This window comes from Equus asinus, chromosome 4 (genome assembly GCF_041296235.1).
Source record: "Equus asinus isolate D_3611 breed Donkey chromosome 4, EquAss-T2T_v2, whole genome shotgun sequence".
Lineage (NCBI taxonomy): Eukaryota > Metazoa > Chordata > Mammalia > Perissodactyla > Equidae > Equus > Equus asinus.
In genome coordinates this window covers 131,428,830-131,455,939 of record NC_091793.1, presented here as the reverse complement: position 1 = coordinate 131,455,939, position 27,110 = coordinate 131,428,830, and the positions used below count along the sequence as shown (strand labels likewise).

The window sequence follows — 27,110 nt, the reverse complement described above, 5'->3', positions numbered from 1 at the left end:
CATTGAAGGAGTGCATTGTCTAAGGCAGCATTTTGTCAGGGGCCAAGTCTTACTCTAGGAAGCATCTAGCATCCTCCACCTCAGGATTTTTACCCTTGATTTCCTTCTGCCTAGAACATTCTTCCCTTCATTATCCACAAAGCTTTCCCACTTATCTCCTTCAGGTCTCTGCTCAAATATCCCCTTTCCATAGGAGCTCGCCTTGGGCCATCTCTACCCCTACAGCTCTTTGTCCCTTGTTTCACTTAATTCTTCATAACACTGAATGTCGCTTGACACTGTCTATATTTTTGCTTACTTGTTGTCTCTACTTGAATAGAAGCTTTATGAGAGCAGTAATTTTATTTATTCACTGCTTTTCCCAATGCTTGACACATAGCAAGTGCTCAGTAAGTACTGTTGAATGAGTGCATAAGGGAGAAGGCAGACAGTCTTACAATATGTAACGTGCTTCATCACTTGGGCTCATACACGCCATTGCTTTCTTCCAGCTATGGGAGTAGTTCATGTGTGCCATTGGATTTTTGTGATGTTTACAGTTACATTTTAGCATTTTTCAGATGCTTGGATGTCAGATTATTGAGTTCTGACAATGACTGTTGAGCTTTTCAGGCATTTAATGAGGTTCATAATATAATAGCTTGTAATTTTTAGTGACTACTTCATATTAATTATAATGAAATGAGTTTAAGTCCTCAGCTCAAAACCTTGCAGGAACACCCTACTTCACAGGGAGGAATTCAGAACAAAGACCTGTGGCCTGTAAGACCTTGTATGTGCAGCTCTCCCTGCTTCCCCTCAGGCTGCATCCTGCTCTCACCCACCTTCACCCTTCACCAGCAGCGCAGGCCTCCTGGGCTGTTCTCTCTGCCTGCAGCGCTGTTCCCCAGATACTGATCCTCTGGGCCAGCTTCCTCCTGCCTTTGATCAAATCTCTCCTTCTCGATGAGGCCCACACTGACCGCCCTATAGAATACTGCAGCCTCACATGCCACTAGCAGTTCCAGTCTTTCTTGACTTGCTCTGTTTTTCTTCTTTCCATAACATTGGTCAACTTCCAACGTGCCATAGAAGTCATGTGTTGTGTTTATTGTGCACCTCCCTCAGCAGCATGCAAGCTCTGTGAGGGCAGAGATTTCTTTTTTTTCTCACTGATTATCCACAGTGCTGAGAACAGTGCTAGACACATTGTTTTCAACATTTCAAAAAATATGAAATGATTGAACTCAACACTCTCATTTGTGCTCCATTTCTGTTCACTCAAAAAAGATTTCTTAAGGGTCTAATGAATGTCAGCCACTACTTTAGGGCTTTTTTCCTTTCCAGACACTTTTGCCAAACTAGAAGTCCTAATATAATTTTACTAAAGAGATTTCAAAGTATAAAACTGGCTTACTATTTTGCATTCCCTTTGGCTTCTGCATGGCGCTCCGGCGCTAGTCTGTATAACATCTGGTTGGCTTGTTAAATATAGATATTCTGCACAAACAACCAAAGAAAAAATATATAAATTCAATTTCATCAAAGTTAAACATTTCATGCTTTGAAGGATGCTATGTAGGAAGGAAAAGACAACCCATGGAATGGGAGAAAATACTTGTAAATCATATATCTGATGAATGTCTACTGTCCAGAATACATAAAGAACTATTACAACTCAACAGTATCAGATAAATAACCCAAAATAAAAGTGGGCAAAGGTTTGAATGGACGCTTCTCCAAGGATGATATAGAAATGGCCAATAAGCACATGAAAAGATAGTCAACATCATTATTCATTAGGGAATTCAAAACTGCAGTAAAGTACCCCTCATACCCACTAGGATGACTGTAATCAAAAAGACAGATAATAGGGCCAACCCTGTGACCTAATGGTTAAGTTCAACGTGCTCTGCGTGGGTGGCCTGGGTTCAGTTCCTGGGCGTGGACCTACACTACTCATCGGCCACCATGCCACCACATACAAAATAGAGGAATATTGGCATCTGTTAGATCTATTAACAGAGCTAACATCTGTTAACTCAGGGTGACTCTTCCTCAGCAAAAAAAAAGATAGATAATAATAAATGTTGGTGAGGATGATGGAGGAATTGGAAGCCTCATAATTGCTTGTGCAAATGTAATATGGTGCAGCTGCTTTGGAAAACAGTTTGATAGTTCCTCAGAATGTTAAACATAAAGTTAGCATATGACCCAGCACTTCCACTCCTTCCAGGAGAATTGAAAACATATGTCCACACAAAAATTTGTACACAAATGTTATTAGCAGAATTATTCATAATAGCCAAAAAGGGGAAACAACTCAAATGTACATCAGCTGATGAATGGACAAACAAAATGTATATGTGTGTATACACACACACACACACACAATGGAATTTTATTCATCTCTAAAAAGAAATACTGATACATGCTACAACATGGATGAACCTAGAAAACATGCTGAGTGAAAGAAGCCAGACCCCAAGGGCCACATATTATGTGATTCCATTTATATGAAATGTCCAGAACAAGCAAATCCATGGTGACAGAAAGTAGATTAATGGTAGCCATGGGCTGTGCTGGCAGAGGGGAGGATAATAAGGAGTGACTGCTAGTGGGTACAAAGATTCTTTTTGGGGTGATGGAAAAGTTCTAGAATTAGATAGTGGTGGTGGTTGCACAACTTTGTGAATATTCTAAAAGCCGTTGAATCACATTCTTTAAAAGAGTAAATTTTACATGTGAGTAATATATCAGTTAAAACAATCTGTAATCAAGGGTTTGAGGCAAATCAATTCAAAGCACAAATACAATATAAATATGCCAGAAATGACCTCCCTTGCAATAATTTAGATTTATAATAGAAAATTTTACATGCCTACTTTTAAAAATGTAAGACATGCTGATAGAATAATAGTCCCCTGGGGCGGAGGGAGGAGGACAGACATCAACAGAAGTGAGAATGAGGGAGCCTGCCAAGGTGCTGGGAATGTTCTAGATCTTGATCTTGGTGGTAGTTACATGGCTGTATAAATGTTTAAAAAGTCTTGGAACCTTACCCTTAAGATTTTTGTAAGTTATATACGGAAATGAAGAAAGAAAAAAGAAAGGATAAACTCAGGCACTGTCCTCAAATCGTTCAAGTCAGCAAGTCCAGAGTGGGGCCCTGGAATCTGCATTTTAGCAAGTACCTCAGATGATTCAATGCAGATGTGTTGATGATCTTTGAGGAAACATTGCCTTAGGTTTTGCGAAATTGCCAGCTAGATAATAATATACTTGATTCATGCTTAGGCTGATGCCTGATACGTGAGGTTGGCTCAATTTAGTTCCTTCCTCTCATAGGAATATTGTATGAGGTCTTTGGTACCTCAGTGCAAGGGGGTGACTATTGGCATATGTGGGGAATCTAGATTATCCTGTAGAGAAATAGCTTTTAAACTGGTTGGAGTGGAGGACTGGGGGCAACTTAAATCATTTGCCTCTACAGCCACTAGTACTAGAAAAAGGGATAATACTATTATGTCATCAACTTGACAACAGTGAAAACACTACAGTCATTATTCTTGAACACCATTATGCTGAATCCAAGGCAGGATGTAATAGTTATATTTATCAGTTCTATAGTGTTTCCACATACGTTGTCATTCTATTTTTGCCATATGAGATTTGTAAGGTAGGTATTACTACTTCCGCTTTATAGGTAAAGATGCTGGTGCAGACAGGTTTAAGTAATTTGCCCAAAACGGCATAGCAGAGTCAGGACTCAAAGTCAGAAGTTTTGCCAACGAAAATCTACATTGCTCATGTCGCATGTGTGTGAGTCTGCTAGTGCTGCCGTAACAGAAATACCACAGACTGAGTGCCTTAACAGAAATTTCCTCACAGCTCTGGAGGCCAGAAGTGGAAGATCAAGGGGCCGTTAGTGCTGGTTTCTGGTGAAAGCTCTCCTCCTGTCTTACAGACGGCCGCCTTCTCACGGTGTCCTCACACGGCCTTTCCTCCATGTGCCCGCAGAGAGGGAGCCAGAGCTCTGGTGTCCCTTCCTCTTCTTTTAAGGACACCAGCCCTATTGGACTAGAGCCCCAACCTTATGACTTCCTTTGACCTTAATTACCTCCTTAAAGCACTTCTCTCCAAATACTGTCTCTTTGGGGCATTAGGGCTTCAACACATGTATTTTTGGAGGATAGAGTTTGGTCCAAACAGACAGTAATGACGGGACACTCATAACACTTTGAGGAAATAGTTAATTAATGTAGCAAGGCTGATTAACTATTTCTTGCAGCTCCATAACCTGTGCCTATAATCAGAGATTTATTTTAGTAGGTTGCTCTCTGCAATGACTTACAGCAAAAATAATTATCAAATGTCCAAAACAAACTTCCCCTCCAGGTAAGACATTCTCTCTTTTTCTAGAAAATGTGCTTTTTAAAAAACAAGTAATATCTATTGATTTCCCAATAATTTTCAAAATGTTATCTGGCTTGGAAAAAGGAAATCACCGTAGGGGAGTTGGAGACCCCTAGGTACCAGTGCCCAGCTCTGTTATCCATAGTTGAGTGACCCGCAAGGCCGTCACTCACCTTCTCTAGTCCTTGTCTTTCTTTCTCTAGTCCTTAATACTCTTCGCATCTCTACAGTCTGCTTCAGTCCCCCCAAATTACCTTTATTTATTGACAACAGTGTAGCTGTGTATTATTCCAAATATATATGATCAAAACTAATATTTAAAACAAACATTATTATGAGTCAGTCATGATTGTTTGGACATGCTTTTAATAAACCCACAGAAATTTTCTGAGAGTGCTTTGTATATTACTTGAGGTTAGCACAGAAATAAAACTAAAAAAATAGAAGAATCAGTTCCTAAAGCTGCTTTTTAATTACTATACAGGTCCTTAGAGTGTATTATGATCGCCTTCTGGATAATTCAGACAGAAGTTGGCTTATCAACTACATTCAAGAAATTTTGGAACAATATATGCATGAAGATTTTCATGAGCTTTTTCGAAGTTTGGATTTTAATAATGATGGAATAGTGGAAGAAGATGATTTACGCAGCTTAATGTTTTGTGATTTCCATGATCCCAAGAGGGAGGATACCAACTACAGAGAAATTGCAGATGTGGATAATCTTCGAGTGATAGTAGAAGCTCACCTGGAAGAATACAACAACATAAGCAAAAAAACCATGAACCTTGTCTTATTCCGATTTGCCATAGAACACATCAGCAGAATTTCCAGGATCCTGAAGCAGCCTCGCAGCCATGCTCTTCTGGTTGGTGTTGGAGGGAGTGGAAGGCAGTCTGTCACTAGATTAGCTGCCCACATGGCTGATTATTCAGTTTTCCAGGTTGAAATCACCAAGGGCTATGGTACCGCTGAGTGGCGTGAAGATTTAAAAGAGATCTTAAGGAAGTGTGCTGAAGGTGAGGTGCAGGGAGTCTTCCTGTTTACAGATACTCAGATTAAAAGGGAGTCATTTCTAGAAGATGTCAACAATCTGCTAAATGCTGGGGAGATTCCAAATCTCTTCGCAGTAGATGAGAAGCAGGAAATATGTGAAAAGATGCGTCAGTTGGATCGCCAACGGGATAAAACCAAACAAACAGACGGAAGCCCCATAGCTCTTTTCAACATGTTTATTGATCGCTGCCGCAACCAACTGCATGTTGTGCTCGCCATGAGTCCCATTGGAGATGCATTTCGGATTCGACTTAGAAAGTTCCCTGCTCTTGTTAACTGCTGTACCATTGACTGGTTTCAGGTATTGCCTTGTAAATTTTAGATAGAGTTCTAGAAATGTTGAATCTCCATCATTATCATGACATTTTATAGACTTCCCCTAAAAAATGTAGTTTAGCAGAATTTTCTGATCAATAACAATGCACTTTATGAAATTATAATTCAAGAAATCATGATAATAGAAAGACATTTTATTTCTAGTGTCTATAGTCATTAACCTCAATATATTGTAGAAAGTTTGAGGATAAATTTGTACATCAATCAGGGTCCTGACAGGAAACAGAGAGCACACTGGAAGGCTTCACTGAGGAAAGCTGAATGAAGGACTGTTCAGGGAGGTGCAGGCAGGGTGAAAGGAACAGAGAGGGAATCGGGGAGCAATCAGGAAGTGGTGGAGCATAGCAGGAAGTTGTTACCACAGCTGGACATAAAAGGGCATAGGGAGGAAAGAGTTACTGGAGCTTGGAGCTGTGGAAGTAGGATGCCTGACAGGAATAGAAACCCAAAACCTAGAACTCAGTTCCTGCTAGAAAGAAAGGGAGGGTATAAATACCTCTACCTCTTTCTTCTTCCACCCTCCAATCTCTTTCTGTTAGCCCAACCCAACAAGAAGTCAAAAGGAAGAAAGCCAAAGGGACACTTTTTGAGGTAAACTACAGTATCAGGAAATACAGAGCACAGTGGACAAGGGTGGCGGGTAAGAAATTTGTGGGCTGTGGCAGAGATCCTGTGAGTGAGGTCCAGCTCACGAGCATTTTTGACCTTGAGGAATTTACACAGCTCCTCTTATGTCTGCACTTCCTGCTGAGATTAGTTATTTCATGCAAAACATTTTTATTGAACCCTTGCTCTGTAGCCACTCTTATTCTAAAAGCTGGAGATGAAGAGGGAAATGAAACACAGAAGTCTTCTGCTCTCCTTAAGCTTACTTTCTGCAGACAAACAAATTAGCAAAAAGTAATTCCATCATACAGGGTAGAATATAGGGAGTAAAAGGCTTTCTGAATAGGTGACCTTTAAGAGGAAACATGAAAGACAAAACACGCCAGTCCTGAGAGGATCTGGGCAGAGAGAATCAACTAGTGAAGGCAAGGGGAGCTATAGAAGGAATGAGTGGGAGAGAAGAGCAGGCGACGAGAGCAGAGTGACTAAGGGAAGTAGGAGAGTTGAGGGCAGAAAGGTGGGAAGGGCCAGATCAGGTAGAGACTCACAAGTTGGTTTTGGATTTTATTTTAAGTATGCTGGGAAGTCTTCGAAGGATTATAAATTGGGGAGTGTGCTGTGAGAGTGATCTTGAAAAGATCACTCTGGCAGCTGTGTGGAGCAGGCAAGCTGGGAGACCAGTTAGAACCCTATTGGAATATTCCAACCGGATGTTAATAGAGAGGTGAACTGGGATGGTTGTAGATATGGAAAGAAGGGAAAGGATTGGGAAGCTCTTTTAGGGATGGTGCCTAAAGAACTTGCTTACAGGATGGATGTAGGGTTGAGGAAGAGGAGAGAGATCAAGGATGATTCCTGCGTTTTGACTTGAGCAACTGGGTGGATACTAAGTGGTGATGTTTACTAAGCTGGGGAAGACTGCAACCATTTTAGGAGAGATAAGAGCCACATTTTGGACTTGCTGAGTTTGAGATGCCTGTAAGAGAAATCAAGAAGGTAGCTGGTCTTATGATTCTGGAGTTTAGGGGAAAGGATAATAACATTTACCTCAGAGAATTGTTGGGAGAATTAAATGAGAAAATAGCAGTAGTAGAATGCACACAGACATAGACATTCCATTAGTTCAGTTCCTCTCCTCTTCCTTCCTCCTGAAATACTCATGAACAATTTCTCTAACCTCTGAACAAGCGATGAAGAGTTAATAGCACATGCAGTACCTTCGGTCTCCCTGCCCTAAGCATGCAAGTACTTGGGGGAAGTTCCTCACCGAAGTGTTTCTCCCACCCCATCCCTTAGGCTTCGCCCTGCACTTCCAACATCCATAAGTTGTAAAGGACTGCAGTAGTAACAGATTTGTATTAGTACCTTGGATCAAGTGCTAAAGCATTTATCTTAAATTTAGTCCTGGCCTGAAGACGCACTACAGGCAGTTGCCTCACGCTTCTTGGAAGAGATTGAAATGTCAGAGGAAATACGAGATGGCTGTATCGACATGTGTAAAAGCTTCCACACGTCTACCATAGATTTATCAACATCCTTCTATGTTGAACTTCAGAGATACAATTATGTGACTCCTACCTCTTATCTTGAATTAATCTCCACCTTCAAACTGTTGTTGGAAAAGAAAAGAAGGTAAAAATGAAATTTCATGTTTCTAAGTAAGCTATGGCAGTTTTAAAATATTTGCATGTACAAAAATGACATAGCTGTGATGTAATAGAGATTCATGTTATATATATACACACACCTTCAATTCATGTTATATATATATATATATATATATATACCTTGAATTTATATATATACACACCTTGAATTTTGTTAAATCTTTAGTTGATTTACTCCACAAACATTCTTAGGGTAGGGAGCGGGTCTTATTCTCTTGTACAGGCACATTGCCTAGCACATCGTAAATGCATAATCATATTTGTTAAAGGAATGAAGATGTGCCATTCAGAGCTATAAGACCCCAGGATACTTTGATAATGGTATTGAGTAAACACTACTAGAGAGTAACTTTTCTTTGATAAGTAATTAGATAATAGATAAACCTTCTCTTTAGGTACTGAACAGTTGAAACCCAGACAGCCTCTCTGAATATACATGGTCAGCTTTCCTTCTTCAAATAAACTTCCATCTGAAAACATCAATATAAACTTCAATAAACTTAGGTACTATAGAATGTGTCAATGTGAGTTTTTTGATGTCATTGAGAGTAACTTTTACACACAGAAAAGTTTATTCAAAAGTTTCTTTGGTTCTAAAAATTAATACTCAATATGTATATTACAAAGTATAAAAGCATTAAATTAACTGGAAAGTTAGAAATTTAGAAGTTTTAATGATCACCTTCAAGGGGGTCTTCAGTTACTTCAACTTTGAATGTTTGGTCACATTCAAAAAGTTATTTAAACGAATTTCTTGTATGGCATTTATAATTTTCCATTTTTTAATTTTCCTTTTGAGGTCTGATTTGACAAATCAAACTTTCCTAGAGACTTAAATAATGTATGAAGTCTAGTAAGTTAAACGTATACATATGGTAAGCCTGAAGTTCTTTTAAATGTTTTAATATTATCTACAAACTTAGTGAGAATTTTTTTGCTTAAAAACACACTCTAACTGTATTGCTCAATTATACAATTTACCTTAGATTACAAGGCTGATCTGTTAATCTAACAGACCAAATTCTTTTAAATATTAAAAAAACCTTAAAACATCAAATATGCACAAATTCCTTAACACACAAATATTCACGCTGAGTTTAATTTTTGTATATTAACTATTGTTAATTCTAAACCTTCCTGTAGCTAACCCAGTCTCAGGTGTTTTGAAGCACCTTTTCTCATATTGTCCAGGATGCTGCCTGGATACGGTAGAACACTCCTCGTCCGTATTTGTAGCGCCTGTTGGGATGCCTTCTGCAGCTGGGCCTCAGCGTTTCCCACTCACCATAGTCCACACCCCGGGTTTGAATCACACCATTAGTATTTTTCCATCTACCTAGTGAAATGGGCAGCTGCCACCCAAGGCTGCTACATGACTTGGCTGAATTTTGTTATTTCTTTAGCTATCAAGATTATGATTTCTCCATGTAGATCTTATGATTTTTAACTTAATGGAATCTTGCTTTTTTTTCCCTCCATATTTTCCCTTCTAGGAGGATCAGAACCTCTTGGAGAGTCTGATTGAATTTTGAATATCACTGATGTCTCTGTTTGAGTGTATGCTCACAATGTTTAAGACTGTCCTAGGGGCTGGCTCCGTGGCCGAGTGGTTAAGTTTGTGCGCTCCACTGCAGCGGCCCAGGGTTCGCATCCTGGGTGCAGACATGGCACCGCTTGTCAGGCCACATTGAGGTGGCATCCCACATCCCACAACTACAAGGACCTACAACTAAGATATACAACTATGTACGAGGGGTTGGGAAGGTAAAGCAGAAAAAAAAAAAGAAGATTGGCAACAGTTGTTAGCTCAGGTGCCAATCTTTAAAAAAAAAAAAAAGGCTGTCCTAACTGAAAGAAAGATTATAAAATTGAGATACAAACTTATAGAGAAGTTGAAATAATATTTTCTAGGCACTTTTGGATATTCTTATTTGCCTTTCAAATTTTCCTCTTTTTTAAAAAAATTCTCGTGTACATCAACTGGAATCCCCCCGCCCCCCAACCCGTAGTTACTCTTCCCTTAATAGCTGAAGCCTTCAGATCTCTTTATAGCCAGGTAGTACTGGAACCTGGCAGCAAGTTCTCAGGTCACCTGCCAGGAAACCAGTGGTTTAGATGACCCAGAACATTGAAACTGCTTCCTGCTGGCAGGAGCGAGACCTTTCCTGTGCTTGCTCCACAAGGTTCCAACTGAAACCGAACTCACGGGTAATATGGTCTCATGTATCCAGTCCCCTGGGTTCTCAGTCCTGTCAGATATTTTGCTAACTCAGAGGGAACCAACAGGTGACAAAAATGTGGCATGCCCTCACCTCTAAATTTGATTTTTTTCTGACAGTTTTTCAGTGTTCTCCTGGTTACCTATTCCGACTAAGCCAGTAAAACACTCAGTTAAGAGAGTGCTTCTCCCTTTAGACAATTAGCAGGCCGATCCTTACCCACTCCAGCCTACAGTTTGAAGAGGATTTCTAAAAGGTGTCACCTTTTACATTGAAACATTGTGGTATATCAAATATTTAAAATGAAACAAATTATAAAGAAGAATAGTTTTCTCTACATATTTCTCTGGATGATTATCTAGAGAACATATATGAATGCAAATAAAAATTTTAAAGTACATTAAAATATTATGTTATTTCTAACCAATTATTATTACCTTATAATCATTTTGCACCAAAAAAAAAAAGTTGAGGTTTATTATCTATCCTATTTGTCACTTTTGTCTTGATAAACATTCCTATTTCAACATATTGGATACATCTTAAAGTCATTTGCCACCTTTGGCAACATTCAAAGTAATATACTCTGAGCGTCAAAGTCTATTTAAAAGAAGTGATTATAAAAAGGTTTTAAGGAACCACAGTGTTGGAATAAACTTCCCAAGGTGCGTAGTTTTAGAGGTACACCGTTCATTTTCGTATAGGATACTCTTTGCCTTCTACCTAGTGTATAATAAATAAAAGAGAATAACTTCTGAATATATATTGTATGCCTAGATATTGTGCTAGGTACTGGAAATACAGAGAGGAGCAAGACATAGTGTCTGCTCTTAATGGAGCACATCGGATTTTCTAGAGTTTATATTTTTTAACAAATTGTTAATGTATGTGAAAATCTTTCAGACCACTTCTTTAGTTGTACCTTAAAAAAGCCTGAAAAGCTCAAGAACACTTCCTTTTTTTCCTTGAAGTAGGATACAGAGCCTGACGACCAACCTTGTTTTATCTCTTTGCTTTCAGTGAAGTAATGAAAATGAAGAAGAGGTACGAAGTGGGTTTGGATAAACTGGATTCTGCTGCATCTCAGGTCGCCATGATGCAAGTAGAGCTGGAGGCTTTGCACCCTCAGTTAAAAGTTGCCAGCAAAGAGGTCGATGAGATGATGGTGATCATCGAGAAGGAGTCTGTAGAAGTTGCCAAAACTGAAAAAATAGTGAAGGCTGATGAAACAATAGCAAATGAGCAAGCGATGGCTGCCAAAGCCATCAAAGACGAATGTGACGCTGACCTGGCGGGGGCCTTGCCGATATTAGAGTCCGCGCTCACCGCCCTGGACACTCTCACCGCACAGGTAAGAGCGCCGGCCCACACGTGCCGAGAGAGGTGTCATCGCAGCTCCGGAAAGCGCTTACCATTGCAGGCTGAAACCTCTCCAAATTAGTCTCCACTTTGAATATGATGGGAATCATTTCAGACTGGCAGAAAGATTCCCTAATTCACCTGAAAGAAGAAATGCGTGTGCACGACTAAGACAATTTTTAAAAAAGAAGAAAGCTGCCAGACGTTATAACCTATTACTCTTGTTATTTCAAGAGCTTTGCTTAACAGCTTTGCACTACAATAATGGACAGAGGCGTAAGACACGTGTACATTTTGATTGTAAGGTGCACCTTTTTTTATATTTAGACATGTTTGTAATTGGGATACACCTTACAGTAAATGTGATCAAGTATTGTGTCAATGTGGGTCTGTTTTTTTTTTGGTGATATATAAAATAATAATATGGCTTACAATGTTATGTTTATAATAGCATGTCTTAGATTTGGTGAAATGTAGTATTAGAAATTAATATGTGAAAGGGGAACATTTCAATTAAGAGAGATAAAGGTGAATTTTTAAAAACAGAGTTGAGAATCTTGGCTAAACCTTTGAGTGGGGTGGGGAGAGAGTGTTAGATGCTTTCTTCACACCTTACTCCAAAATAGATTTCAGATTGAAATTTAAAAATAAATAGTTATATTACTGCAAAGTAATAGAAAATGTAAGTCAGATGTTTATGATCTTGGCATTGCCTAGGACCTAGGATTTCTTTGGTATGAGAAAAATCACAAAAACAAAAAAATACCAAGCAATATTGTTTGTAATATATATACTCTGACACACTTTTGTATTTTTCATAATTAATAAAATATTTTAAAAAGTAGTAAATTTTGGTACCTAAAACCCAACACATTTTGTTTGATGTAAGCACTATGGATAGAAGTTTAGAAACACTGAGGAAAAATATTTGAAATACATGGCAAACAAAAGATTAATATTAATATTAATTAATATGCCTTACGTAAACAGCTCATACAGAAAGAGCTTTTCTTACTAAGAAAAAAAAGTAGCTCTAAGATAAGATAGTAAATGATATAAAGAAGTAATTTACAAGAGAAGAAATACAAATAGTCAGTAAACATGAAAATATATCCTACCCCACTTGTATTTAAAAAAATGCAGATTAACATAAAATTTCTTTTGCCTATCAGAATGCCCACCAGTGTTGCTAAGGGTGTATGTAGCAAAGCAGGTACCCTTGTATACTTTCTAAAGAGTGACTTGTCAATATGTGTCAAAAGCTTTCAAAATAAAAGGCATAAAGTCTTTAATTCAACATGGCAATTGCAATAGCAAAAAATAGAAAAAAAGCATAGATAGGGTATTAGAATTATGACTCCTATCTATACATCAGAAGACTGTAAATGTTTATGTTTGTAAATGTTTTCTAGCATGGAAAGGATATTTACTATATATTGTTATTGAAATAGGACAGGTTTTAGAACAGCATATATGTTATGTATACCGTGATTCTATTGGTTAAAATATGGCATATACACTGGTTTGCAGGATATACACATAGAAAAATATATGGAAGAATGTAAATGAAAAAGTTTACACTATATCATAGGATTATAGGAGACCTTCATATGTATAATTTCTCTGGATTTTTCTAATGTTGGCATCTATTATTTTTATAGTTTTTAAGAAGCTGCAAAACTCTTTCTTTGTGACACCCAAATCTCTCCTTTATGTATTTTTGAAGTACACTTCATGTCATAAGTAATCTCACATAGGGTATCTTTCTATTATTCTTTTTTGTTTTAAATTTTTCCTTTGGGACAAACTTCTCAATGCTTCTTGACGCAGTAGGATCACTGTCACTCTTTCCACCCACTGGACAGAGGGAGTTTCTATAGCTTATGGCTTAGTTTGAAATTAGCAACCAGTGACAAGTTATATATAAACAGACAGTTCTTTTTTTAGTAATGAGCTTGTTGTTGTTTTAAGGACATTACTGTGGTAAAATCCATGAAGAGTCCTCCTGCTGGCGTCAAGCTCGTCATGGAAGCCATATGCATCTTGAAAGGCATCAAAGCAGACAAAATCCCAGACCCCACAGGTTCAGGCAAAAAAATAGAGGATTTCTGGGGTCCAGCTAAGAGACTTCTTGGTGACATTAGGTTTCTACAGTCACTTCATGAGTATGACAAGGACAATATTCCTCCAGCTTATATGAATATCATAAGAAAAAATTATATTCCAAATCCAGATTTTGTTCCAGAAAAGATTAGAAATGCTTCCACAGCAGCTGAAGGTCTGTGCAAATGGGTCATAGCAATGGATTCGTATGATAGGTAAGGACTGACAGAGAGAAAACTAACTGATAGGTTTTATTTTCAGGTTTGGTCAGTTAGGCAATATGAAACTTAAAAGCTACATAGGTGAGAGGCTCCTCAGAAAATTATGTCTAATACTTGCTACGTGTTTACGTATTTACTGGAGGCAAGAATATACCAATTAAATAGTATAATACTTTTTGGACTTGGGAACCCTTTACACTCCTAAAAATTGTTGAAGACCCCCAAAACTTTTGTTTATCTACCATATTAGAAATTAAAACTGAGAAATATTTAATTCATTTTAAAATAGCAACAAAAAATGGCATAAATAACATTTTATTTTTAGAAAACCCACACTTTCGAAACAAGTTGTGCGAAGAGTGGTGATATTTTATATTTTTGCAAATCTCTTTAATATGCAGTTTAATGAGAGACAGCTGGACTCTCAAATCTGCTTCTTCGTTCAATCTGTTGCAATAGATTGCTTTGACTGAAGTGTGTAGGGGAAAAAGACGAATCCTCTACCCTCGGGGTCCTTTTGGCTGGGCTATGAATTAAACTGACATGAGACAGAACAACAGAAGAAAATCAAACAAAGCTTTATAACGTGTATCCATGGGAGAGACCCAGGAAAGCTGAGCCACTCGCCAAAATGGCAGACGCTGTTCCCTTAAGTACCATCTTTGCTAAAGACAGAGGAGGGTGCTGGGGGTAGTGTTTTGGGGCTTCAAAGGGGAGGAAGGCAATTCACATGGAGATGGAAAAGCAGATGTTTGGTAGATAAGAATGGGCCGAGCCAGGACTCTCACAGTCTATGATACCCAGGGTTATTTCTGGTGATGGCCTGTCCTGGGGACAGGCCTTTTATCTTAAATTCTTTTAGGCAGTTAGGGGGGCAGGTCAAAGTTTTTTTCAGAGTCTTTTTTTCTTAAAAATAATCAAGCCAAAGAGACATATTTTGAGGTGGTCAATTCTGATCCCCACAAGTGTATGAAGGAAATACAGCCTCTCAGTGAGGTTTAGCTGGACAAGGGAGGACCTCATGGACTCCTTGAAGAGGAGGGGCCGTGTCCCAGACCACATTTTGAAAACCGCTGGTATAATAGTATTCCTTGTGAGACAAGGAGCCTTTCTTTGGTGTTTGTATGAGAACCATTTATATGATCTACCAGAGTAAAAAATATTGGCCGTTTCTTCAAAAAGCAGGATGTCATTCAAACTCATACACAATTTGGATCATTGTACATATATATTACACACTATATATTTTTTTGCCCATTATATATTATGCTATTGATAAATTTTAATTTAATATTTTATCATTTGTTTGGAACGAGTACTTGACTGACTTGGTTTTCCAGATAAAGAGAAGAGAATTTAGATCCATTCTTTTGCCTCTATGTCCCTTTTATTACCAAAATACGTATTTGTAAGATAGCTGGTTTTAGTTAAGGGTATATTCTGAAAGGTGTTTTAAAAAGCAAAATGATGTAGATTAAATACCTCCCTTTCTCCTCATCAGAATTAAGCCTTAATGAATTTGGCTAGTTTCTATAAACATTGTAATATTCTCCATGAATATGCTATTCTCCTTTTGCAAAATCACCAAAATTTACACTGGCTAACAATTGAATATTTTATTTTAGGTAGAAAAATTATTGAAATAATTTTTCTTATTATTATCTTATTATTTCTTATTTGAAAACATTATGCAAATTTAGTATGTATTTTAATAGTCATTTCTTATGTGCTGGGATCAGGTTTGACTGATTCTTAGGTGAAATATAGAATATGGAAATCAGTATAGATTTTGTATAAAAATGTGTGTTGAGTGATAGTAAGGATATTAGAAAAGTAAATTCAGTGATAGAAAGTCCTCCAGAATATTAAATGTATATTTCCCTTTCCAATTTTACTTTTTGCAGAGTGGCAAAAATAGTGGCTCCCAAAAAGATAAAACTGGCTTCAGCTGAAGGGGAGCTCAAAATTGCCATGGATGGGCTTAGGAAGAAGCAGGCAGCCCTGCGGGAGGTTCAGGACAAGCTGGCCAGGCTCCAGGACACGCTCGAACTCAACAAACAAAAGAAGGCTGACTTGGAAAACCAGGTATGGGGCAAAACAGACAAATATGGTGAAGTCCTCAATTATCATCAACAAGAATAATGTTTGTGAGCCAGCCCTGGTGGCATAGTGGTTAAAATTGAGCGCTCTCACTGCTTCAGCAACCCAGGTTCACCTCCCGGTCGTGGACCCACACCACCTGTCAGTTGCCATGCTGTGGCAGTGGCTCATGTAGAAGAACTAGAAGAACCTACAACTATCAGATATGCAACCATGTCCTGGGGCTTTGGGGAAGAGAAGAAGAAAAAAGAGGAAGATTGTCAATAGATGTTAGCTCAGCATGAATTTTCCCTGTGGAAAAAAAAAAAGAACGATATGCACACCAGCACATAACACAGCAATCCCGTTTTCTTCCTGTTCAGGGTCTGGCAAGCTATAGCCCACCGGCCAAACCCACTGTTGCCTGTTTTCGTACAGTCCACAAGCTAACAATGGTTTTGACATTGTTAAAGACTTACATATAATGTCATTGACTTATATAATGTCAATTGGCTCTTTGACATTATGTAAGTACCTACCTAGTGTCCTCGATTATGCCTCTTGGCCCACAAGCCTAAAATATTTACTTTCTGGTCCTTCCAAAAAAAATTGCCAGTCATCTCTGCCTTAGATTACTAGAATTTTGAGCTAGACTATTTAAATCACTCTTCATGTTATAGATAAGGAGATGGAGAACCAGAATGGTGAGTGACTTAGGCAGAGCTGAAATTAAAACTCAATGCCCAGGGGCCAGCTGTGTGGCCGAGTGGTTAAGTTCACACACTCTGCTTCAGCGGCCCAGGGTTTCGCTGGTTCGGATCCTGGGCGCGGACATGGCACTGCTCATCAGGCCATTCTGAGGCGGCATCCCACATGCCACAACTAGAAGGACCCACAACTAAGAATATACAACTATGTACCACGGGGCTTTGGGGAGGAAAAGGAAAAAATAAAATCTTTAAAAAGAAAAAAAGAGAAGTCAATGCCCAGAACCATACTGTGTCCACTGAAAATGTTTGTAAGATGAGAAACATTCCTCTAACTTCTGTAGAGACACCATTTGCAAAAATTAATTTCTAAAGTCTGATTATGCTCCAGGGAAAAAAAATGTGAAAATATTTTATAACAGTTAATATTTATTGAGTGCTTATTAAGTGCAAGGCGCCATTGTTCTGCAAGCAGTGTGTATTATTTCATTTATTCTCACAACAGCCTCTGAGGGAGGTAATCTTTTTGGACCAATTTATGGAAACTAAAGCACAGAAAGGTTAAGCAACTTGCCTGTGGTCAACCCAGCTTCTAAGCATTAAAGGCTAAGTCTGAACCCAGGCAATCTGACCCTAATAGCTATGCTCTTTCCCACGGCCCGGACTGCCTCTTTCTCTAAGACATGTACACAAGTTCTATATTTGTAACAAATATACGATATTGTGCTAATCTTTAGAACTGTGACCTATTATTGGGCATGAGTTCCAAGTGGTCAGTTTTAGTTTAAATAATATAACTAATAGGTATCTGGTTGCTCACTGTAAACATTTTTCAACTCTGCTGTATGTTTGAAATTTTTATTTACTTTTAAGAAAATGTTGGAAGATTACAGTAATATAAAATGAATGTATGCATGTATATGTACTAAAAATCTGCTTTTGGAGGAGAAATTTTAGCTAAAGTATTTTTACTTAGTAGTTTCTGATGGTAACTTTATTATAGTCTAAGACCTGATTCAGTTTATTGTAAACATTGTTAAAAGAAGAATGGATGAAGAGAGAAGCTAGGAATACAGAAGATATTAAAAGGGGTAAAGTTAAAAAAGAAAAGGTTTAAATTTAGGAAGTATCAAAAGTATTACCAATTACATACCTTTTGCTTTCTTTTCTTTTCTTTCTTTCGTTCTTTTTTTTTTTTTTTTTTTGCTGAGGAAGATTTGCCCTGAGCTAACATCTGTGCCAATCTTCCTCTATTTTGTACGTGGTTTACCACCACAGCATGGCCACTGAAGGGTGGTGTAGGTGCAGGTCCAGGAACCAAACCCAGGCCAACAAAGCAGATCAAGTCAAATTTAACCATTAGGCCCCAGGGCCGGCCCCACCTTTTGCTTTTTTAAACCTATCTTTCGATAAACTCATATAGTATTTTATATCTTTTAATCTAAAAGTGTTTATTTAATATAAATATTAATAGCATTAGGAAAAAGTATAAGACAAACTGTTATTCCAAAGTAATCTAAATGTCTCTGCTTTTATCAAGTATTTATTTCCTCTTTTCATGTAAATTATTTCATTTTGAACCTTAAGCTAACCCTTAATTTTGTTTTCTTCTAAAAATAACGATGCTAAGTCACTCAAAATTAAATAAAAATAATTCAGATATTCTCCTGAAGTATTTCTAGTGCGTGGTTGAAATGGCTTTTCCCCGGGTTTGTCACCTTCATAATTAGCCTTTTTCTTTTTTTAAATCACATTGCTTAATTACATGTAATCAGATTCGGTTGACAGTCTTAGGCACAAAGAAGGCTCTCAGCTATTGACTGATGTCCTAATTTAAGGTTAATTGCAAGTATCTGAGTCAGTTGACGCAATCTAACAACTTGAAAATTGTGCTTTGTAGCTAAGCATAAATTATTAAAACTTTTAAACATTTAACTTTTAAAATTATCATTAAATCAACCAGAAGTTAAATGAGGAGAAAAATGTTCATAGAATATTTAAAATAAAATGCATTTAGATTATTTGAATAGAGGGAAAACATCTATATTTGCAAGAGAATGTGCTTTGTTACTTAATTAACTTTCAGTATCTCATATTATAGGTCATTTCCTTAAATAGAGCTGTTCTTTGCGTTATATGATAAATATCCATTATGAATTTCATAAATTGTGTTAAAGTACACACTTTATTATGAAAAAAAAAATTCTTAAAGGTCATGGACTTTCCAGTATTTAAAGTAAGATCTCTCACATTTTTCTTTTAGAGAGTTAAAAGAGAATTCCAGGCGTGGGTTTGTAATTAAAAAAATAATTTATCTCTGGCGGTAAAATCTTGCAGGATTTTTAAGTCATTCTCCTTGCGGACATTGATGATGCTCACTTCTGTTTTGAGGTTGACTTGTGCAGCAAAAAGTTGGAGCGAGCTGAGCAGTTGATTGGAGGCCTTGGGGGTGAGAAAACGCGGTGGAGCCAATCCGCCCTGGAGTTGGGGCAGCTGTACATCAACCTGACAGGTGACATCCTCATTTCCTCTGGAGTTGTCGCCTACCTGGGAGCCTTTACGTCGAACTATCGACAGGTAGGAATACTAATCGATTTCTAAGATCTCTTCCAGACCCTCTCATTACAGCCAACATTAATCTTAGGGATCTTGGTTGGTTGGTTGGTAAGTACGAGGAGCAATATGTTTTTAAGCGATTTTCAGTTGTGTATTTTATTTTTTCTTTAAATTGGATTGGTAGCCAGAAGATGCTATATCAAATACTCTTCTAAAACGAATTGTTTTAGAAACAAAAAGATCTACTTTAAAATGTAATGAGATGGCAGGGCCTAATGATAAAATTTCAGTTCCTAAGCAAGTATAAAGATATCAGGATTTGGGGCCCGGGAGGGGTAGGGGTGGGGGGTTAATCAGTTCCTCCCTATGAGTCTCAGTAATAAATCATTTCCAAATAACTTCAGAGACTGCAACTTTACAGAAGGAAGAGGTGAGACGGCCTGGAACCCAAGTGGGGAGCTGCTTCTTCCTTAGAAAACCAACGCCGGGTCCCCTGCTTCGAGTTCCCTCCCCTTTGATGGGCTCTGCTTGTCTTCTCCTTCTCCCTGACCCAACTCCTAATCCTATTTCTTCTCCGCATTTTTCTTCCGCTTTTCAGTCCCTTCCTGAATGGGACCCAGTGTATTCTTCAGCTCTCTTTAGGAAAATTAAACTGGCATCCCACCCAGGACGTGGCCCTGTCAAAGCAGGAGGAGAGATTTAGAAAAATTAAAAGAACTAAAAGAAAAAGAAAAGGAAGGTACAGAGAAGAGAGAAATTCAAACATTTGGCAATACGTTTTTGTGTCAAGCAAGGAGAGAAGAACGAAACAACTCACCTTTGTCATTTTACAAAGCATTTGCTTGCACGTGGTCTTAAGTGAGCTTCACTTAATGTTGGGGTTTTCTCTTAAGCAGGGTTGATTCTTGAGGGCTACTGTTTTGATTTGTTTGTTTTTAACCAAACTGGTTTAAAATCCTCACATAAGTGGTACTTCTGTCTTTAGTCTTCTGGGTTCTGGTAGCCCTTGTCCTGGTGCATGACCTTCATATCTTTTTAGCTTTGCCTTTTCACTCGTATCTTTGAATGACTGTCTATGGTTATGGTGTTAACATCTTATAGTTCAAATAGTTAACATTTAAGATGACACTATTTACCTAGTAACAGCCTTGTTTCCTCGACAATTTCAGACACTGAGACTTATAAAGATTCAGAGAATTGCTCAGGGCACACAGCTGGTTAATGACAGAGCAGGAATGAGACTTGTAGTCACCCAAATCCTAATTTAGCGCTCTTTCTACTCTCCTGTATCAACTTGGAACAGTGGAAGGAGTAGTTGCAGCCACCTTTACCCTTCTCTCTTGGCCCCCAGCATACCCCTGGGTGTCTGCACCGGCTCCTGTTTAGTGTTCCAGGACCATGCTGAAAGTGTATGAGCCAGTACCATTCCTCCCAACCCAGCCCTCTGACAGACTTGTTTCAAGGCACTGCGTCTTGCTGACACAGCAGTCACTCACTTCTACCAGAATGGGGGCTGCCAGTCAGACCACCACACAAATGCTTCAAGGGAGTGTTGAGGTCCAGAACTGAGACCTCAGAATTTAATGACAAAAGCCAAGTGACACTCAAGGTAGACACAAGATACAACCAAAGCTCATAGTTCTTTCTGTGAACTTAATCCACTGTCCCTAACCCTGGTTCAAGTAGCCATCCCATCCCATCTCATCTCCACGAAGGCTTGAAGGCAGTCTTGTCCCTTCTTTGCTTCACTATAGCAACCTAGGCTGTGACTTTTCTTAACAAGTCTTGAATGTCGCTATTGCTTCCCATTAATTCGTTCTCTGAGTCATACTCCATAATCTCTCTTTTGTTTTTTTCCTCTCCTCTTAGGGAAGCTGGCAGTTCACATCCCATCAAAAGCTTCCCATTCAGTTCTAAGCACAAGGGTTATAGTGACAAAGTCAGTGCTCTGCCTGGATCCCTTCCTGGCTTCCTGTGTTTTCACATCCAACAACCAGCACCTGTGTCTCTTTTTTTGGCAGACTTCCCTTGGGTTCTTAGAACCCACTTTGCCCAATGCTTGGAGAGCTAGAATTGCTGGGCAATTTACTTCCCTCTGGCTCAGGCCTAATGAATGACTGACAGAAGTTGGGGCATGAGAGTCCATCTCCCTTCCTTCTGGTTGGGACAACTCCAGGGAATAACTTACACTTTCTGTAGGATCAAGCTGAAGCCACTGCTGCAGAAATTTGGCAGATCCCTCCCCCCTTTTTTTTCTTTTTTGCTGAGGAAGATTTGGCCTGAGCTAACATCTATTGCCAATCTTCATCTTTTTACTTGCGCAAGATTTGCCTTGAGCTAACGTCTGTGCCAGTCTTCCTCTATTTTGTATGTGGGTTGCCATCACAGCATGGCTAACAAGTGGTGTAGGTCCATGCCTGGGATCCAAACCTGCAAACCTGGGTTGCTGAAGCAGAGTGCTCCAAATCCAACCACTAGGCCGTGGAGTCAGCCCCCTCTCACCTTTTATTGGCTTCTTCCCTATTCTTCTCCTGCTTCCCCTGCATCCCTTCCTTAATAAATCACTTCACACAAATCTTCATCTCAGAGTGTGCTTCTGGGAAACCCAACTAAGATAAAATCTTGGTTCTTTTCTAGCATCAAAGTCCCAGGATAACAAGAGCCCTCAACAAATAGCTGGAACACCTCCCTCCAAACTTGAATCAGAGTAGTTGTCAATTATTCATCGACCCCTTTGTAGAGTTTCTGGTACTCTTTATAAGTGAAACACAGAAAAGTCCAATTCTCCTGGGATAGCTGGGCCCACAGTACTTCAACTGCAATGCCCATGTCAGTCTCTGAAACAGAATCTTAGAGTGCTGTGAGGACATACAAGCCCTGGAGTTGAATTAATGTGAATTTTCTAACTGACCTTTCCCTGCCAATAATCAAGGTCAAAACCGTTTTGGTGGTGATGGAATTTTTTTCACCAAGATGACACCCTTAATGGTCAGTTTTCCATTTCCACCATCTCTCTTACCACTGATTACCAGCCAAGGCCTTTGGCTTATATTTTGAGATGGTTGTTCAGAGTCCCTCATATTCATTTCAGTTATTCTCTGCTGTTGCCACACCCTTACACATGTATAATTGAGCCACTTAAATTTTTTCTTAAAGATTGGCACCTGAGCTAACAACTGTTGCTAATCTTTTTTTTTTCTGCTTTATCTCCCCAAATCTCCCCAGTACATAGTTGTATATTCCTAGTTGCACGTCCTTCTAGTTGTGTTGAGCCACTTAAATTTTTAATCCAGAGTTCTCTGTGATAACATACTGTCAACTATAAACAGCATTCCACAGCAGCTATTGCTCTCATGTTCTCTACTTCTTCCGCATATCATTGGCTGTCATGCCTACTCCAGCATCAAGCCATATCTGAGAAAACCTGCAGACCTCCCCAAAAGTCTGCAACCCAACAATAAAGAATAAAAACAATAAAGCCTAACAATAAAGAAATCAAAACATGCCAGTAGGAACTGCATACTTAGGAGGCAGAATCCAAAATGGAAATGCTCTCAGCCCCTCCTCCCTACATAGACACACCTGTTCATGGTGTCAGCAACCAACCCAAACCAAACAGGAAAGCCAGGTGATAGTTATTAAGTACCGTGAGCGGCAAGGATTTGCCCCCAGTGTTGGCCCTCTAGTGTTATACCTGTGGATATGTTACATCACATGGCAAAGGGACTCAGCAGATGCAGTTAAGGTTGCTAATCAGCTGAACTCAAAATAGGAAGATTATCCTTGGTCAGTGCGGACTTGACTATAAGATAAGCCTGAAATATGTTTTTTGAGCAAGAGTATGGAAATGCCCAAAGAATGGTAGGGACATGTCAAAAGGACATAGAATTTAATTTAAAGGTACTCCCACTGGCCAAATCAGCAATAAATAATGATGGTAACGTTATTATAACTCATTGAATAAAATAGGAAAAGATGTGGGCACAATGGGTGAAGGGAGTCAAAGGGTACAAACTTCCAATTATAAAATAAATAAGTCATGGATGTAACATACAGCATGGTGACTATGGTTAATACTGTATTGTATATTTGAAAGTTGCTAAGAGTAGATCTTAAAAGTTCTCATCAGGAGAAAATGAAAAAGGAAAGGAAAAAAAATTCTGTAACTATATATGGTGATGGATGTTAACTAGACTTATTATGTGATCATTTCACAATACTTACAAATATTGAATCATTCTGTTGTATACCCGAAACTAATATGATGTTATATGTCAATTATACCTCAATAAAAAGAGAGACAAAAAATAGAAAAGATAAATCTATACAGACATAAATTAATAAATTTCAAAAATGAGTGCCTCACAAAACCCAGAATATTTACATAGTTACAAAGTATCTTCCCACAAAATGCTGACAAATTTCAAAGGGAAAGGGGAAAAGAGCAACTTAGCGGTGGAGAAGCTGTAATACAATATTTCACAAGTGCTATCTTCTCTCAGTTTTGAATCATGATTAAAAACTTTGAATTCCCTTTCATGGGCAGTTTGCTAAGCCCTCACCCCAAGCATTTTCCTTATGAGGCTCCAATACTCCTGGGGTACAGTAGGCATGTACCCAACTTCCAGAGGCCCCCAACACCTAACACCCAGAAGGGAAGGTCCTTTCTTCCTCATGCCTGTGGAATTATTCAAAATACCGAGTCCCCAGGAAGCCCATGAAGCCTAGCTCACCCCGCCCCACCGTGCTTACCATCTATAAACCGCCTCCCACAGTTACACCTTGCTGTTACTCCATTTCTGTGTGCAACCTCCTGTATGGCAGCTTTCTCTTATTTGGAGCTATAAGTAACAAAGAGTTCTCCCTTTCTTCTGAGTGTCTTTGTGTTGTGTCCCACCATCCACAGAAGCTTTAATCACACCTAAGATCACAGAATTATGACACAGAAGCCTGGAAGACACCTTAATCAAGTGATAAAAATCAGTATCATCAATAAATGAACAATTTGAAATCATGTACCATTGATGGAATGCAATGAAAACACAACATCATTTCTATGATATTCCTGCCAAAGTTGCATAACCTCAACTGAATCAGGAGGAAACATCATACAGACCCAATTGTGGGGCATTCTACAAAATAACTGGCTAATCAAGGTCATGAAAGTCATCAACTCTCCCCAAACTGTCATGGCCTTTCGTGTGCAAACCTAAGGCAATGTTGGTCGAACCTACTCAACAGGAGCCTGAGGGAGATGGTAGTGCCCACTGTGCCCTCTCCGCCTGCACCACTTTGCACACACAGGATCCTCCTCTGCCCATGGGCTGGTACCAACACCATGTATATCTGCCTTCCCCATGTCTCTTCCTAACCTGTTTTCTCTTCTGTCTTGTGTTTGACTATTTCTGAACTCTTTATCTGTAACTTCAAATTGGACCTTGGCTTCTGAATTTCTGAGTGTCAACTTGGGCATGAAGCATCTTAGCAAACTGTGCCCCAGATGGAATATCCCAAACTCTAATGTGTGCCCCAATCCTTGGTGCCTAATAGCCCCGCCATCATCCCTCCCCCAGGGCATGTGAGAGCCAGAAACAAATGTTTTCTGTGGCCCTCCCAGTGCAAATTAGATTTACTTTTATACCATAACATTGTGTTAGGCTTGCTGAATATTTGTAATTTAAAGAAAAACATGGTGGTCTCCAACTTCTACGTCAAGTAATTGGCAATTATTTTTTCCAGGCACAAAATTCTGACTTCACTTGTTAAGTGATTTATCTAAACTTTATCTTAGCATTGGCTATAATTAATTTTCAGTTGAATACATAGTGGACCTTCTAAATTATAATTTTATTTGAAAAAATCTGATAACTATAAATCATTTTTGAGGTAGAGTTTCAGCAATGATTTGTTGACTCAATGAATAAAGTATAATCAAGGAGTTTACAAAGTTTTCATTTGGTGATCTCCAGCCTCATTTTTATATCTTTCTGTGTATGTCTTAAAGAACCAAACCAAGGAATGGACAAATTTGTGCAAAGGAAGAGATATCCCCTGTTCTGATGATTATTCCCTTATGGGGATCCTGGGAGAAGCAGTGACAATTCGAGCCTGGAATATTGCTGGGTTACCTTCCGACTCATTTTCCATTGATAATGGGATCATCATAATGTAAGGAAAATATTTTTCTCACAAATGACCTCTGTTAATCAGTAGAGTTATGTATCTGTGCACCTTTTTAGCAGTTATAGCTAGTAAACTGTTATAGTATTGAAAACAAAATTTTACTTAATTAGCTAAATTAAATATGGATAATCACTTTCTTCTCATATTAATATTGGAATAGTTGAGTATTGGAGACTGTAGTAAACAAACAAAACCCAGATGACATTTGCCTAATTTTTAGTCAATTTTTAGCAAATAGAACAAAACCCTCCCATAAGTAAGTGAAGTCCAAAATTTTTATTCCCATAAGATACAGGGCTTTGGGATTGCAGGTTAGTGAAAGGTGTAGCAGTGGGTTGTTGGTGGTGATGGGTTTGGATGTTCCAAATTCTCTTAGTCCCTGCTGGGTGTGGGACCAGCTTTAATGATACATTTCTGGGCCCTGGGCTGATTGGGGCTTTCAAGACAAATGGTTGCTTTTCCTGGAATCTCCTGGTTAGTAGATAAGTCCCATGGAGACTGGGCTGGGAGAATATGGGAGGCCCCTCCAGCCTTGCCTTTCCTCCAGGTCTTACCTCCCAGAAACCAAGGACTTCAGCCTGTCCCAGTGTGAGGACCATCATGAATTGTGTGATTTCCAAGTTCACAGTACTACAGGCCTTTTGTCCCTGGGCCAGTCTTCTTGGAGGTTTTAGCGTCTTGGGAATAGTGTAGGTAAACCATCAGTAGGAAATGTTCAATTCTGTGTTACATGACTGTTTTGATTAGTTGTTGCTTTACTACTGAAAAAGCAATCAATATGATAGTACTTAATTTAAAATGATTGAGGCATGTGAATTATTAAAATAGAATTAACCACTACATATGAAGACTAGTTGTTATTAAATTTTTGTGTGCAATATTTATGAAAATTATTCCACAAATTAAAACTCTGGTAAACACATTTCTTTACTGCTCAACAAATGATCCTGACAGATTTCTTTAGCATCTATTTGGTAAATTATTCCACAGAGATTTGACGTATGTACAATTTGAATATAATACAAAACAAGATAAAATCTGATGAGACCACCTAGTGGAAGTAAAGAAGTTGTTACTACTAGCTACTGCTAGGTACTTGAGACAAGCTAATCCTTACGGCTGGGCCCTGAATTAAGTTCAAAGCTTTCAGATAACTAAGGCAAAAAGAAAAGCTGTGTCATGTAGTTCTCATTTTTCAGCCAAGTAAATTGTACTTAGGCAAACTTTTTCAGGAACTAAACTTAAATTTAATTATTTTGTTGATTTGAAGAAAAGATTACAAAACTTCAGGAAACTAAAATTAACTGAGTACTCTGCACTGATAACCTAATTTAATCCAGAAGAAAAATGGTAGAATCTAGATAAATGATAAATATGTGCATTGGTTTGCAGCTAAAACAGATTTTTAAGTGCCTTTTAACAAGCCCAGAATGGCAGCTGGTTCGTTGTTGACTGAGTTAACAAGGCGATGGCACATAGTCTGTGCTGGTGTTCAGTGTGAGAACACACCGTGGACATTGACACATATGGGAGGTTTCCGCAAGTTTAGAAGTCCATCGTTGACAGTGACTTTGGCCCAGGTGGACCAATTAACTTCAACCTAAGAATAGTCAGAGTTTTGCT

General features: G+C 38.6%; 1 protein-coding gene across 2 annotated transcripts in view; it reads left to right on the top strand.

The window, feature by feature from the left end:
• DNAH7 (dynein axonemal heavy chain 7) overlaps positions 1 to 27,110 on the top strand; it is a 236,331-nt gene that overhangs the window by 136,153 nt on the left and 73,068 nt on the right. For both annotated transcript variants that reach the window (XM_014835173.3, XM_070508274.1), the window contains 7 exons: positions 4,880 to 5,752; positions 7,796 to 8,025; positions 11,300 to 11,630; positions 13,610 to 13,956; positions 15,867 to 16,047; positions 19,140 to 19,325; positions 25,309 to 25,472. In XM_014835173.3, the coding sequence (XP_014690659.3) occupies positions 4,880 to 5,752; positions 7,796 to 8,025; positions 11,300 to 11,630; positions 13,610 to 13,956; positions 15,867 to 16,047; positions 19,140 to 19,325; positions 25,309 to 25,472 (2,312 nt within the window). The remainder of the gene's footprint in view (positions 1 to 4,879; positions 5,753 to 7,795; positions 8,026 to 11,299; positions 11,631 to 13,609; positions 13,957 to 15,866; positions 16,048 to 19,139; positions 19,326 to 25,308; positions 25,473 to 27,110) is intronic.